General features: G+C 35.0%; 1 protein-coding gene across 1 annotated transcript in view; it reads left to right on the top strand.

The window, feature by feature from the left end:
• The window catches only part of Wbp2 (WW domain binding protein 2), a 99,577-nt gene that overhangs the window by 65,799 nt on the left and 19,536 nt on the right, over window positions 1–14,242 (top strand). Inside the window, exon 5 of the mRNA XM_090407683.1 lies at window positions 6,382–6,528. Within this exon, the coding sequence (XP_090263809.1) occupies window positions 6,382–6,528 (147 nt within the window). The remainder of the gene's footprint in view (window positions 1–6,381; window positions 6,529–14,242) is intronic.

Here is a 14,242-nt window from a genome sequence, read left to right as displayed (position 1 = left end):
CTAGTTCATCATTGCAATGAAAGATGTTAGAAGATTTTTCCCAGCAGACTTTGTGACTTTGGCTTTCATCGTTAGGATTAGCCGAGAAAAGGATATGACTTGATAATGTACTGGCTCGCTGTCTCTTGTAAGTAACGTCCCTCATGTGTTCTTCCATACACAATTCAACAGATTTGTCTGTCTGCCCAAAATAAGGAATAATATCACAATCACACAATAGTTTATATACACCAGGGTATTTGAGATAATGATGACAAGGTTTTGGGTGGCTTATTAAGAAATGGATCTTTGGAAGTGGAGTGAACAAGGTTCTGATATTGTATTTTCTTAGAACTTTTGCTAATTTATGTGAAACTGTACTTATGTAAGGAATAGATACATTGCCTTTGAATCTATTTGTTTCTTCTGAACGATGTCTAGGAGGATTAAGAAGGAATCTTTCAATGATTCTCTTGGAATATCCATTAACTTTGAAAGAAGTTTTGAGATGGTTTATTTCTGTAAGAAGTTCATTTGGGTCATCCAGAAGAGAATGGGCTCTATGTCCCAAAGTGGAAATTATTCCAAGCTTATGAGGAGGAAAGTGATGGGACTGACTATGCAGATATCTGTTGGTATGTGTGAGCTTTCTATATATCGATATTTTGAGTTTACCAGAAGAGTGGGTCAGTTTGACATCAAGAAAAGGCAAGGAATTATCCGTTTCAAGCTCGGCAGTAAACTTAATACTATGATGTTGGCTATTGAGATGTTCGAGGAAAACCATAAGGGAATCATGTCCATGGCACCAAATAATGAAGACATCATCTACATAGCATTTCCAAACTTTAGGTGTTAAAATAAAGGAAGAGATAGCCTTGGTTTCAAAATCCTCTAAGTAAATATTTGTGAGTACAGGGGATAAAGGATTACCCATAGCCAGTCCATGATTTTGCTTGTATATAGTATCTTGAAATCTGAAGTAACCGTACTTGATGCAATGTATAAGCAAGGCTAACATTTTTTTGGATAACTTGTCCTTGAGTAATGTTAGGACTTCATCTGTTCGAACATTAGTGAATAGAGAAGTTATGTCCAAGCTAGCCATGATTTCATCTTCATTGACTGTTATATCCTTGATGTATGTAACAAAATCTGTAGTGTTCTTGATAAAGGATGGTGACTTGCCTGAAAAACCTTTGAGGTATATGGCAAGATATTTTGAAAGGTTGTATGTTGGAGAATTGACACCTTCTACAATGGGGCTTAGTGGGGTGTTCTCTTTATGGATTTTAGGAACACCATATATGTGAGGAATTAGCGGATGGAGAGAGCATAGAGATAAGCGAACGTTTCGGGATAATTCAGTCGTTGTTTTTAATAAGTTGTTTGTACGATTTTGAAGTTCACAAGTTGGATCTCTCGAGTATTGAGTAGGTGTATCATCTTGTAGTAATTCAGGCATTTTATTCTGGTAATCTTCAGAGTTGAGGATGACTATTGCATTGCCTTTATCCGCAGGAAGGATAATTATATCTCTGTTGTTTTTTAAACTTTTAATAGCTTTGCATTCTGTTAAAGTAATGTTATCTGCAGGTGGTTTTGCGTTATTGATAATAAAGATTGATTCAATACATAGAAGTTTTGCATCTTGCCAACTTTCATTATCTCTAGATAATGAAAGTTGCCATACCTTTAATATAAACTGTAAATCTCAAGCAGCCACAATATAATAACAAAGTAAATCTTATAAGAAAATTTGAGACATTAAAAAGAATACAAAATAATAGGAACTTCTCAAAACCACACATCAATATTTACAAAGTCGTTAGCAACAAATCTTATATACTTTCAGATGAAGAAAAAAGTATCCTTAATAAAGGTCTAAACTTTATTCTTTCCCCAAAATTTATACCAGAGACACTAGTTACAAAAATAGAAAAAGCTACTTCTTTTCTCCCTCCACAAGATGCAAAACTTCTACGTATTGAATCAATCTTTATTATCAGTAACGCAAAACCACCTGCAGATAATATTACTTTAACAGAATGCAAATCTATTAAAAGTTTAAAAATCAACAGATATATAATTATCCTTCCTGCAGATGAAGGCAATACAACAGTCATCCTCAACTCTGAAGATTACCAGAATAAAAATGCTTGAATTACTACAAGATGATACCTACTGAATACTCGAGAGAGATCCAACTCGTGAACTTCAAAATCGTACAAACAACTTATTAAAAACAACCACTGAATTACCCCGAAACGTTCGCTTATCTCTATGCTCTCCCCATCCATTAATTCCTCACATATACGGTGGTCCTAAAATCCATAGAGAGAGCACCCCACTACGCGCCATTGTAGAAGGTGTCAATTCTCCAACATACAACCTTTCAAAATATCTTGCCATATACCTCAAAGGTTTTTCAGGCAAGTCACCATCCTTTATCAAGAACACTACAGATTTTGTTACATACATCAAGGATATTACAGTTAATGAAGATGAAATCATGGCTAGCTTGGACATAACTTCTCTGTTTACTAATGTCCCAACAGATGAAGTCCTAACATTACTCAAGGACAAAATGTTAGCTTTGCTTACACATTGCATCAAGTCCAGTTACTTCAGATTTCAAGATACTATATACAAGCAAAATCATGGACTGGCTATGGGTAATCCTTTATCCCCTGTACTCACAAATATTTACTTAGAGGATTTTGAAACCAAGGCTATCTCTTCCTTTATTTTAACACCTAAAGTTTGGAAATGCTATGTAGATGATATCTTCATTATTTGGAGCCATGGACATGATTCCCTTATGGTTTTCCTCGAACATCTCAATAGCCAACATCATAGTATTAAGTTTACTGCCGAGCTTGAAACGGATAATTCCTTGCCTTTTCTTGATGTCAAACTGACCTGCTCTTCTGGTAAACTCAAAATATCGATATATAGAAAGCCCACACATACCAACAGATATCTGCATAGTCAGTCCCACTTTCCTCCTCATAAGCTTGGAATAATTTCCACCTTGGGACATAGTGCCCGTTCTCTTCTGGATGACCCAAATAAACTTCTTACAGAAATAAACCATCTCAAAACTTCTTTCAAAGTTAATTGATATTCCAAGACATTGAAAGATTCCTTCTTAATCCTCCTAGACATCGTTCAGAAGAAACAAATAGATTCAAAGGCAATATATCTATTCCTTACATAAGTACAGTTTCACATAAATTAGCAAAAGTTCTAAGAAAATACAATATCAGAACCTTGTTCACTCCATTTCCAAAGCTCCGTTTCTTATAAGCCACCCAAAACCTTGTCGTCATCATCTCAAATACCCTGGTGTATATAAAATATTGTGTGATTGTGATATTCCTTATTTTGGGCAGACAGACAAATCTGTTGAATTGCGTATGGAAGAACACATGAGGGACATTACTTACAAGAGACAGCTCGGCTAATCTTAATTATGAAAGCCAAAGTCACAAAGTCTGCTGGGAAAAATCTACTAACATCTTTCGTTGCAATGATGAACTAGAGAAAAAAAAATCGTGGACTCTAGGGAAATCATCTTCAATCCTGTTCATCTAAATAATAACTTGAACTAAAACCTCCCAGATAGTCATTCAGCTGTAATCATGTACCGGCATTCACGAGATGCTACTAGCACGTACTTTCCCAACAATACAAACACAACGATTTAATGTCAATTATGTATAATTGACAGTGTCTAATGTCACCTGATGAAGGCCGAAACTAGTCTTTTTTTTATATTAAAACCTTTTTACTGAAATCTCAGTTCTAGTCATTCATTCTTTCATATATATATATATATATATATATATGTGTGTGTGTGTGTGTGTATTTAACACACACACACACACACACACACACACTTTCTTTCTTGTATCTTCTCTCCTTGTGAAGTCATGCACATCTTTATATTGGAACTATTAGCAATGACTAATCATCATGAACCAGCAAGTCGTGGTTTTTTCCTTTCAGTCATTTCTGACCCTAGGTGACTTTGTAGGCATTGTGTACAAAGTATTCCCAGTGAGATTTTTTTACAGGATGATTCACCATTGCTCTCAGAAATTTTATCTGGGCTTCAGACTGGCATGTGGCTGTGACATATTCATGACTAATCCATGTGGCCGATTTGCCTGTTCTGGGGGATGAAAAACCCGAGTTTCAGCATGAAAACACTCTCTACTACTGTATAAGACCGACTAACTCAACTTTCGTTGAAAGAGACCAGATATTCGTGTCACAACAGGAATCGAACACGGGTCTTTCCGACCAAAGGACTTCATCTATGCTGACCGAGATACAAAGGCTCAAACCAGCAAGTACTATTCATTTCCTATTCTGCTGTATTTCCAACAAGGATTAGCGCTTCCATTTCCTTTAGCATTTGTCCTCTCTAATGATGCAAATTCTACAACTTATTCCCTTCTGACCATGGAAACAAGTCCCTTTAAAAGCAGTCTCCTCTTGATTGCTTTTAAGGGACTACAGAAATATTTTAAGGACAACAGCAATCTCTTCTTGATTGCTGTTGCATGAAGTATTTGATAATTCTATTGATAATTCTTCTATTGGCTGTGCCTCTCCTCACTTCCACTGAATTTGAGGTTGTGGCTGAGATTTTTTCTAGGAGCTAATTTTCACTGTTTTGTTCACATTCCATGATGAAGACAGTGGTGCCAGAGCTTTGTTTAACTGGGACATCCCAGCCAGTATTTTTAGTAAAGTTTGGAATGCTATGTGGTTGCTATAAAATATTGTGCAGCGATTTGTAACATAATAAATTAAACTGCATATTAGAAAAGCTTAAGGTTATTTTTGAATTTATTCTCAAAAAGTTGATACAGTCAACTCTCACTACAGTAAACACCATTTAAACAAACTTGTTTTCACTATAGCAAAGTACCAAAAATCCTTAGCTTAAAAGCAAACTCCACTATAACAAATCTATTTGTGGTCCCTATGAGTTTGCTTTAGTGAGAGTTGACTGCATAAAACATTTTATTTAGGGGAAAAAAAGTTCAGTGTTCATTGTATTCTTAATTAATAGGTGCAGATTTAGTTAGTAGATAGTATCCATGCTAATTTAGTTTTTAGAATATAATTTGATAATATCAAAATCAACTAACATCTTTTATTCACTTATATATAGAGAGAAGACAAGGCCATTTTAGCAATATCTAACTTTTGGAGACTGAATGGACAGTTCAATCTCCACCAGTAGTCAATTAGAGATGGCTGGCTCAAGACCACTAATGAGTGGCATCCTATGAAGAGACGACTGGCGAGTCTCACCATCTCATGGTTACTGTATGTAAAAGTGTGGGTTCTATGGTTGATTTGGGGGTGGGGGGCAAAAAACGGTTTCTAGAGGAAAAAACCTGCTTGTCCATGCCATATATTAACTAACTTGGGCGCTGATCAAAGAAAGGCTCAGAAAAAGTTAGTGTAGTTGGTGATTAGAATTAAACCTAGGCCTTTCTTCTGGTGGCCTAGTGTTGAAGAAGCAAATGCCACTTCCACTGAGCCTTTTTAATGTTATAACTTTTATTTCTTTAAATTACCTAGTATTTGAGTCATAAAAAAAAGTATGCACACGAATATTTCATTCATGAAAGTGAATATGTCCCTGCATGGAAGAATAGTTTGCATAATTTTTTTATACACTCCAGGAAATTGTCATGAAAACAAGTAAAAATGGTCATCTAATTTTTACTGTATCAAGTAAATTAGTTGATTATCTGATTAAATAATGTATATGAATACAACAGAACCAGTATAGTTGGAATAAGTTTCTATATTTGTAAAACACATGTTCAGATAACCATGTTTTTCAATTATTTATGCATCCCATCTCCTTTCTTATCCTAGATAATCAAGAGTACACTGTATTTAACAAAATTCATTCCATTCATGAATGGAAAAAATTTCAGGAAAACTGACACTATAGTATTGTAGGGGATGTTGGTAAAGTGACGAAGGAAATGCAAGAAAAGGTGATATTTATGCTCATGTCAACTGGATTTAATATGTATAGTCTAATTTAGTTATTGAATGAAGACAGAATCTATCTCATGTTTAGTTATTGGCAAACTTTTATCTAACAAAAAAAAGATTTCTCTCTGTATATTTTATTCATATGTGAGTTCTGTGCTTTCAATCTGTCATAAGCAATTAAAAGTAACTTTTTGTTAAATATGAATTAAAAATATAAGGTTTTTTTTTAAAATATTGTTTTTTTTTAACTGGGCATGGTAAATTAGTTTTAGAAAGATGCTGGGAGAAGAGATTGAGGATTAATTCTGTGAAACTAAATATTGTTATTAAAAATTGAAATCCATCATTCAAATTATTGTTGCCTTCTAGCAACCAGAAATATGACATCAGAACCACCACCATATGCCCCACCTCCAGGACCATACTATCCAGCAGCACCTCCAGCATACACACCTCCTGCAGGTGGCTATTATGGTTTTGTACCACCAACTAATGTATTTCCTGATAGTCCACCTCGTAAGTATTAATTATATATGGTGTGCATTTATGTTTGTGTGCCTGATGTTATTTGACTTCAAATTGTTATATAACCACAGTGAAAATTATTTAATTGTAAATATTTCATCCTAAGTATCTTAGGACATCATCAGTACAGTAGTTTAAAACAATAATAGGAATAACATACAGTTAGGGCACATGATTACAATAGAATCTCATTAAACGTGCATAACGTGTTACAAAAAAAAAAAAAAATTATTTAACACAATTTTGTATGACAATTTCCCATACTTTAGGAATAGTAAGAACGTCGTTGCAGTTTAAGTTTGGTCTGTGTAGTAGGGCTTCAGAACTTTCTTTGTATAAACGTTCATCTTTATATAAAGATCTATGTAAAAGTTTAGACTTTTCCCAATGGATCCTATGGTTTGGATTTTCAATTCCATGTTGAGAGAGGCTAGATTTTTGCGGTTTAAAAAGACTAATGTGGTCTTGATGTTCCAAGATGCGTTTCTGAACAGACGACCTACCTGTCTGTCCAAAGTAAGACGATTTGCATGAGCATGGAATTTCATAAACGCCAGGCAACATCAAAGGTGAGAGTTTGTCCTTAGGAGAAGGTAACAAGTTGAATAAATTTGATTGATAGTTTGTAAGAAGTGGCAAAATTGTATTTCTTATTGTATTTCCGAACGTCTTTCTAAAATTGTATTTTAGAAAGACATTCGGAGATGCCTTTGATATAAGGTATGGGAATCCTATGGACTTCTTCCTGTCTGGTTTGATGTGTGGAGAAGTGACTGATGATTTTTTGAGTTGTTTTTGGATTATATCCATTTAGGATGGCTGTATTTTTGATTACTTCTAATTCCTGGTTTAAAGATTCTTCAGAGGAGCAGAATTTGTGTGCTCTGGAAACTAGTGATAATAATAATACCAGATTTCTGAGATGGATGATGAGCAGAAGAATTGTGAACGTAGCGACCTGAGAATGTAGGCTTGTGAAAGACAGATGTGGCGATGGAACCGTCTTCTTTACTTTGGATGTGTAAATCCAAAAAGGAGATACCCTGTGGAGATTCTTTTTCTAACATAAAGTTGATGCGATGATGAAGAAGGTTAATTTTATCTAGAAACAGTTGTAATTTAAGTTCGGGATGATCCCAGACTGCAAATACGTCGTCGACATATCTTAACCAAATTTTTTTTTGGTTTGGGTTCAAAAGTGAATATTTTTTCTTCAAGGTGTTCTAAAAACAAGTTTGCTAGGTTTGGTGATGAAGGAGATCCCATTGCTGTTCCTTCTTCTTGCTTGTAAATTTGACCTTTCCAGGTGAAGTAACCTGATGCAATAACAAACTTGAACAATTCAACTATATCAGACGGAAATTTTTGAGTTAGTAATTCTATTTTTTCTTTATGGGGAATGTTTGTAAAGAGGGAGACAATGTTGAAGCTGATTAACAAGTCAGTTTTCGATAGTTGAATGTCTTTAATTTTTGTGTGAAACTCAGTAGAATTTTTGATTGAAGAGACTGAGTGGCCTATGTGAGGGCGGAGAAGGTTAGATAAGAATCTTGATAACTTGTAAGTTGGACTGCTGATACAGTCTACGGCAGGTCTAAGTGGAACATTAGTTTTGTGTAGCTTAGGTCAGCTATAAATTCTAGGTCTTGCATGGTATGTCTTAAGTTTTTTGATTGTTTCTTCATCTAAGGAGGAAGTTTCATTAAGTAGCTTATTTAATTTTCTGAGTTGATGTTTTGTAGGATCATAATCCAATTTGGCGTAAGTATTACGATCTCGAAGAAGTAAATTCATTTTTTCGATCATATGAGTTTGTATCGAGAACCACAGTAGTATTTCCTTTATCAGCTCTGGTAATGATTGTTTTTATTACATTTTAAGGAAATAATAGCTTTCAGTTCTGATTGTGGATATTTAATTTTGAAGGTTTGACATTGTAGATCACTTTAGCTACTTCAAATCGAAGTCTGTTGGCTTCAATACTGGAGAGATGGCTGACGTTTCTTTCTATATTATGTATGAAGTCTAAATATGGGAAACATTTTGGTGAAATCGTAAATTTATGGCCTCTTGCTAGAACATTTAATTCATCTTTTGTTAGTGGACGGTTAGATAAATTGACTACCCATTTTTCTGTTGGTGATTTGTTAGTGATCTTTTTTGATCGATTTAATAGATTAAGGTATTTAATATGTAGAGCACTATTGCTTTTATCAAAAGCTTTTTTTCCTGAATTCTTTGAGACAGTTATAATTAATTGTAGCAATTCTTGATTTTATGTATTTGACAAGTCTGTTTCTAGTTCTGTAATATTTAAATTGTTTGTTGCTAATTCATGCTTAGAAACTCGTAACTGATTGAGTAGTAAGGAATGGCTTGCTTTTTGATATATTTTATAGGCACCTGGAGATGTGATGGATTCCTTCAGTTTTGCAAAGGTTGGAATAAGATTATCGCGTCTGCACTTTTTTAAAAAAGAGATTCTAGCTCGTAGCTTACCCTGTTTGAATTGTAGTTTTCCTAGTAAGTTTGTCTTCTGCGTTGTCATTTCCCCATGAAGGAATAAAACCTTTTTAAATAGTGAAACGTGGTGCGATCATAATTTAAAGAAACACACGTATTAACCACAGTGAAAATTATTTTATTTTAAATATTTCATCCTAAGTATCTTAGGACATCATCAGTACAGTAGTTTAAAACAATAAGAGGAATAACATACAGTTAGGGCGCATGATTACAATAGAATCTCATTAAACGTGTGTTAAAAAAAAAAAAAATTATTTAACACAATTTTGTATGACAATTTCCCATACTTTAGGAATAGTCTCTTCAATCAAAAATTCTACTGAGTTTCACACAAAAATTAAAGACATTCAACTATCAAAAACTGACTTGTTAATCAGCTTCGACATTGTCTCCCTCTTCACAAACATTCCCCATAAAGAAACAATAGAATTACTAACTCAAAAATTTCTGTCTGATATAGTTGAATTGTTCAAGTTTGTTATTGCATCAGGTTACTTCACCTGGAAAGGTCAAATTTACAAGCAAGAAGAAGGAGCAGCAATGGGATCTCCTTTATCACCAAACCTAGCAAATTTGTTTCTAGAACACCTTGAGGAAAAAATATTCACTTTTGAACCCAAACCAAAAATTTGGCTAAGATATGTCGATGACGTATTTGCAGTCTGGGATCATCCCGAACTTGAATTACAACTGTTTCTAGATAAAACTAACCTTCTTCATCATCGCATCAACTTTACGTTAGAAAAAGAATCTCCACAGGGTATCTCCTTTTTGGATTTACACATCCAAAGAAAAGAAGATGGCTCCATTGCCACGCCTGTCTTTCGCAAGCCTACATTCTCAGGTCGCTACATTCACAATTCTTCTGCTCATCATCCATCTCAGAAATCTGGTATTATTAAATCACTAGTTTCCAGAGCACACAAATTCTGCTCCTCTGAAGAATCTTTAAACCAGGAATTAGAAGTAATCAAAAATACAGCCATCCTAAATGGATATAATCCGAAAACAACTCAAAAAATCATCAGTCACTTCTCCACACATCAAAGGCATCTCCGAACGTCTTTCTAAAATACAATAAGAAATACAATTTTGCCACTTCTTACAAAGCTATCAACCAAATTTATTAAACTTGTTACTTTCACTGTAGTTAATATGTGTGTTTCTTTTAATTATGATCGCACCACAGGTTTCATTATTTTAAAAAAAAAAATAAATGTTACATGTCTTATCATCTGGCTTCAGAGGCCTGAAGTAACTTGAAAATACTTTTTCAAGTTACTTCAAGAAGAAGATTTTTTGGAAAAAGAAACAGTGATGTACTAATCACACTTTACTGGTATGTATGAATGGTTTTATAACTATTAAAATGTTTAATAATTCTTCCAGACTTGCATTATAGCCAAATGGCAGTCATAGTTCCTAGTCTCCTTGCAAGAGCTGTAAGGTGAAATTTTTGTTGTTGAATTACTTTCACCTTTTTTTTTTTTTGCATTTAGATGGTGCTGTTGCATCATTATCCAAGGAAAAAACGAATCTACTGGCTTCTGTATGCCTTAACTTGAAGAAAACGTTTCTGCTCATTGGATTACTTCGTTTGCATAGTTCTCTCAACAAAAACCAAGGATTTGTCCTAAATGATATTTGAATATTATTGATTACATAGCTGGCATGGTTGGCTGAGTGGTTAGCGCAGCCTTATTGCTGGAGAGTGGGTATCCACTCTCCAGCAATAAGGCTGCGGGTTTGAATCCCACCGAGGGCATGGATGTTTTTGATTGTCTGTGAAAATACTAGTAGTAGTGGTTGGAAGTAGATGACGTTGGTGTGGATGATGCAGTTTGCTGTAGTTAGTGGTTGAGAGTTAAAGTTGTAAATTAAGTGCCCTTCCTTGAGTCTTTGGACTCCTTGGAGGTGTCATAATAAAAATGATACCCAACTTCAACTTTTCACTAATTACGTCCAAACTATGCTAGAAAACAGATGCTGCATGTCACACTTCACTGTATCCTTATGCTTTGAGTTAATGCTGTAATGTTTCCTCTGTTTTTTTGCTATTTGTGTTTCTCTTGTCATCTTTGTTATGCTAAAACTAGTTAGTGTTTCTTTAATGACCAATGCACAGTTTTGTTAAACTTCCAGAAAACAATTTAAAAGGAAAGGAATCTTATTAGTAGGGAAATATTATTTATTTTGAAATGGACTCAGAAGTAAGATGTTTGGAAAGACTGTTGATTAGTTAGGGAAGCAAAAGATGTTAGTGGGAACATGAGAAATTTTGTCCACAAAGATTCATTTGAGTCAAGAGGTAGCATAATGAAAAGGATGAGATCCACCTAATATGGATAGAGTGTAGTGGTGGGAGTGCAATGCTGCTATCCTAGACTGCACATTATCCCCCACTAGGTAGCGGTTTGGTGTGGGCTGCATTGAATTTAGCTCCATCTTTGAGTATGCTAGACCACACAGCACATTGACTATTGCAAAATACAACTATTGCTACAAAACGAATTGTATAAAATACTATCGAATGCTATTGTATTACAAACAAGAAAATAATAGTTTTTAGATTCATTTTAATGACAATGTTAATTTGTGCTAGTGCAGTAGCAACATATCTTGGGCTTCAATACTACCAGCCCAAACTGCATGTAAATCATGGGTTATCCCCACAAGGTAGCATTTTGATGCGGTCTGCATTGAATGCAGCTCCAGCTTTGAGTATACATGCCCGTGCTGATACCAGCCCTAGCCCGACAACCCATTGACTATTGCTACAAAATGAATTATATAAATACTATCGAGCGGTATTGTGTTACAAACAAGAAAATAAAAATTTAAAAATGGCGATAATAAAACAGGAACTTTCATTTTATACTGAAGGGGGCTTCAGTCCTTATGGATGAGCTGCCACTGATAGAGAAAAGCCATGAAGAAAGAGTGATTCATGTAGTGCTTCAAATCACTGATTGGAATGGTCATAAAGGATATAAGTTTTTATAAGCCTAAGCTGAATAATTCTATATTGTTTTGCTTGTTTCCCAGAGAAGCATTAGGAATGGGGGGGGGGGAGTTTTGGGCAATTAAACAGCTCAATTTAGCTAAGAATTATGGACATCATTGAAGACTTAATTGATGGATGAGGATATAGACACAGATAGAATGAAAAGGAAATAGTTTTCAGGAAGAATACTTTGTGGAGGTATGCTGAGGATAATGAAATTGCAACCAAAGAGAATGGAAGTTTGGTTATAAGCAACATGTATTTTAAATTATCTAGTATGAGATTCAAAGTCAACAGGGCAATATATAATCAGTTGCTGTCGTTGGCATAGGGTACAAAGGAAGGTGTCAGTTAAAAAAAAAAAGTTCATAAAAAAATCTTTTGATATTCCCTTTACCAACATCTGAGGCATCAACAATAACTTAAATGACTGAAGGTGATGATGCATGTCATACAAACCTGATATTCTGTTTCTGACTGAACCTCAAATTTTTGCAAAATCAACCTCAGCCTATCAAAAATTTCCATACCAGACTCTTTACAACTCCATCTGCCATAAGAGAGGTGTTTGCACCTGTATGCATTCTGATATTCCTTCTGCCAAAGGATGTTTAACCTAGAATCTCACCTTTTTGACCTCATGTAACTTAAGATTTTGTCACATTTTGTCTCATTCGTATGGTACCTCTGTAATTGCTCTAATTCTGAAAACCATTCTGACCTCTTTGACTCCCTATATACAAAGCTCAGTTTTATTCAGGCTAAATTTCCAAAGAGCAAAGTCATCTTTCTTGGTGATTTTAATGTCTGCAGTTCTAATTGGCTGTCTTTTTCAGATTTCACTGACCAAGCTGAAAGAGTGGCAGAGATTTTTGTTGTAAGCAATGACTTAAAACAGATCATTCAGCTCCCTATCAGAATTCCTGACAATCCTCTTCACTCACCCAATACTCTGACTCTCTTAACTATTCTCCTTACAGGTGACTGCTCCTCTTGATAATTCAGATCAGTCTCAGTCAAGTTTCATCTCTAATAGAATATCCTTCCTTCAGCCATTTACAATCTCATATATATATATATATATATATATATATATATATATATATATACACACACACTCTGGCACTAAAACAATGCCAAATGGGAGGACTAATGTGACTTCCTCCTCCTTTCCATTCTTCTGATCCAGATACCTGTTGTGATCTTATAGAAATTAGAAAACCCACACATACAGGCAGATACTTACACAAACAATCACACCATCATCCTTCTCAACAATATGGCATATTAAAAACGCTAACCCATAGAGCGAGAGCAATCTGTTCCAATGACAAGGCTCTTACTGCTGAACTGACTCACTTACGCCACACCTTCTTGGCCAATGGCTACAATCCACATAAAATAAACAAAATACTAAATACTCCTAAGAAACCCCTCCCACCATCCACCACAGAGAACTACAACAAAACAGTCACCATCCCTTACATTAAAGGCACATCCGAAAAGATCTCAAGAATTCTCAATAAACATAAACTACGCACTACATTCAGACCATGTAGCAAATTAGCCACCCTCATCCGCTCACCCAAAGACAGCATTCCACCTTTATCACATCCAGGAGTCTACCAAGTACCCTGCTCATGCAATCAAGCCTACTACGGTCAAACAGGAAGAACTGTGAACATCTGCATCAGCGAACATAAAAGATACGTCCGGAATTATCATTATGGGAAGTCGAGCCTAGCAGACCATGCTCTGGATACCCCCACACACAGGATCAACTGGAAAAACACAAAAATACTACACAGAAACCCGTATAAATCAGAGAGATTGTTCTTAGAGGCGACAGAAGCCCTAAAACACACTCCAAATCTCAACAAATATGGCTGTATTAACTTGCCGAAGATCTGGGAGACAGTCATATTAAGAAAAAACTAGCACTTTTCTAGGACTCTAGTAATATATGATAGCTTTTTTTTTTTTTTTTTTTTTTCCCCTCTTCAGATAGAGGGTGCCAAAATCAGGACTCTAGTCTTTGTGTTGCTGCTACAATTTTGTTTAAAAGTACACCATGTTGTTTTAGTCTCACATATTGTGACAAACAGTGTTTTTGTGCTCTGAAGATGCTGGTTATAACACCAGCGAAATATCAGCATCTAGTTAATAAATTAATTA

The sequence above is a fragment of the Typopeltis vanoorti genome, chromosome 17, assembly GCF_054136105.1.
Source record: "Typopeltis vanoorti isolate ZY-2024b chromosome 17, IOZ_Tvanoo_1.0, whole genome shotgun sequence".
NCBI lineage: Eukaryota > Metazoa > Arthropoda > Arachnida > Uropygi > Thelyphonidae > Typopeltis > Typopeltis vanoorti.
Note: the sequence above shows the minus strand (reverse complement) of the source record. Positions and strands in the feature narration are given on the sequence as shown.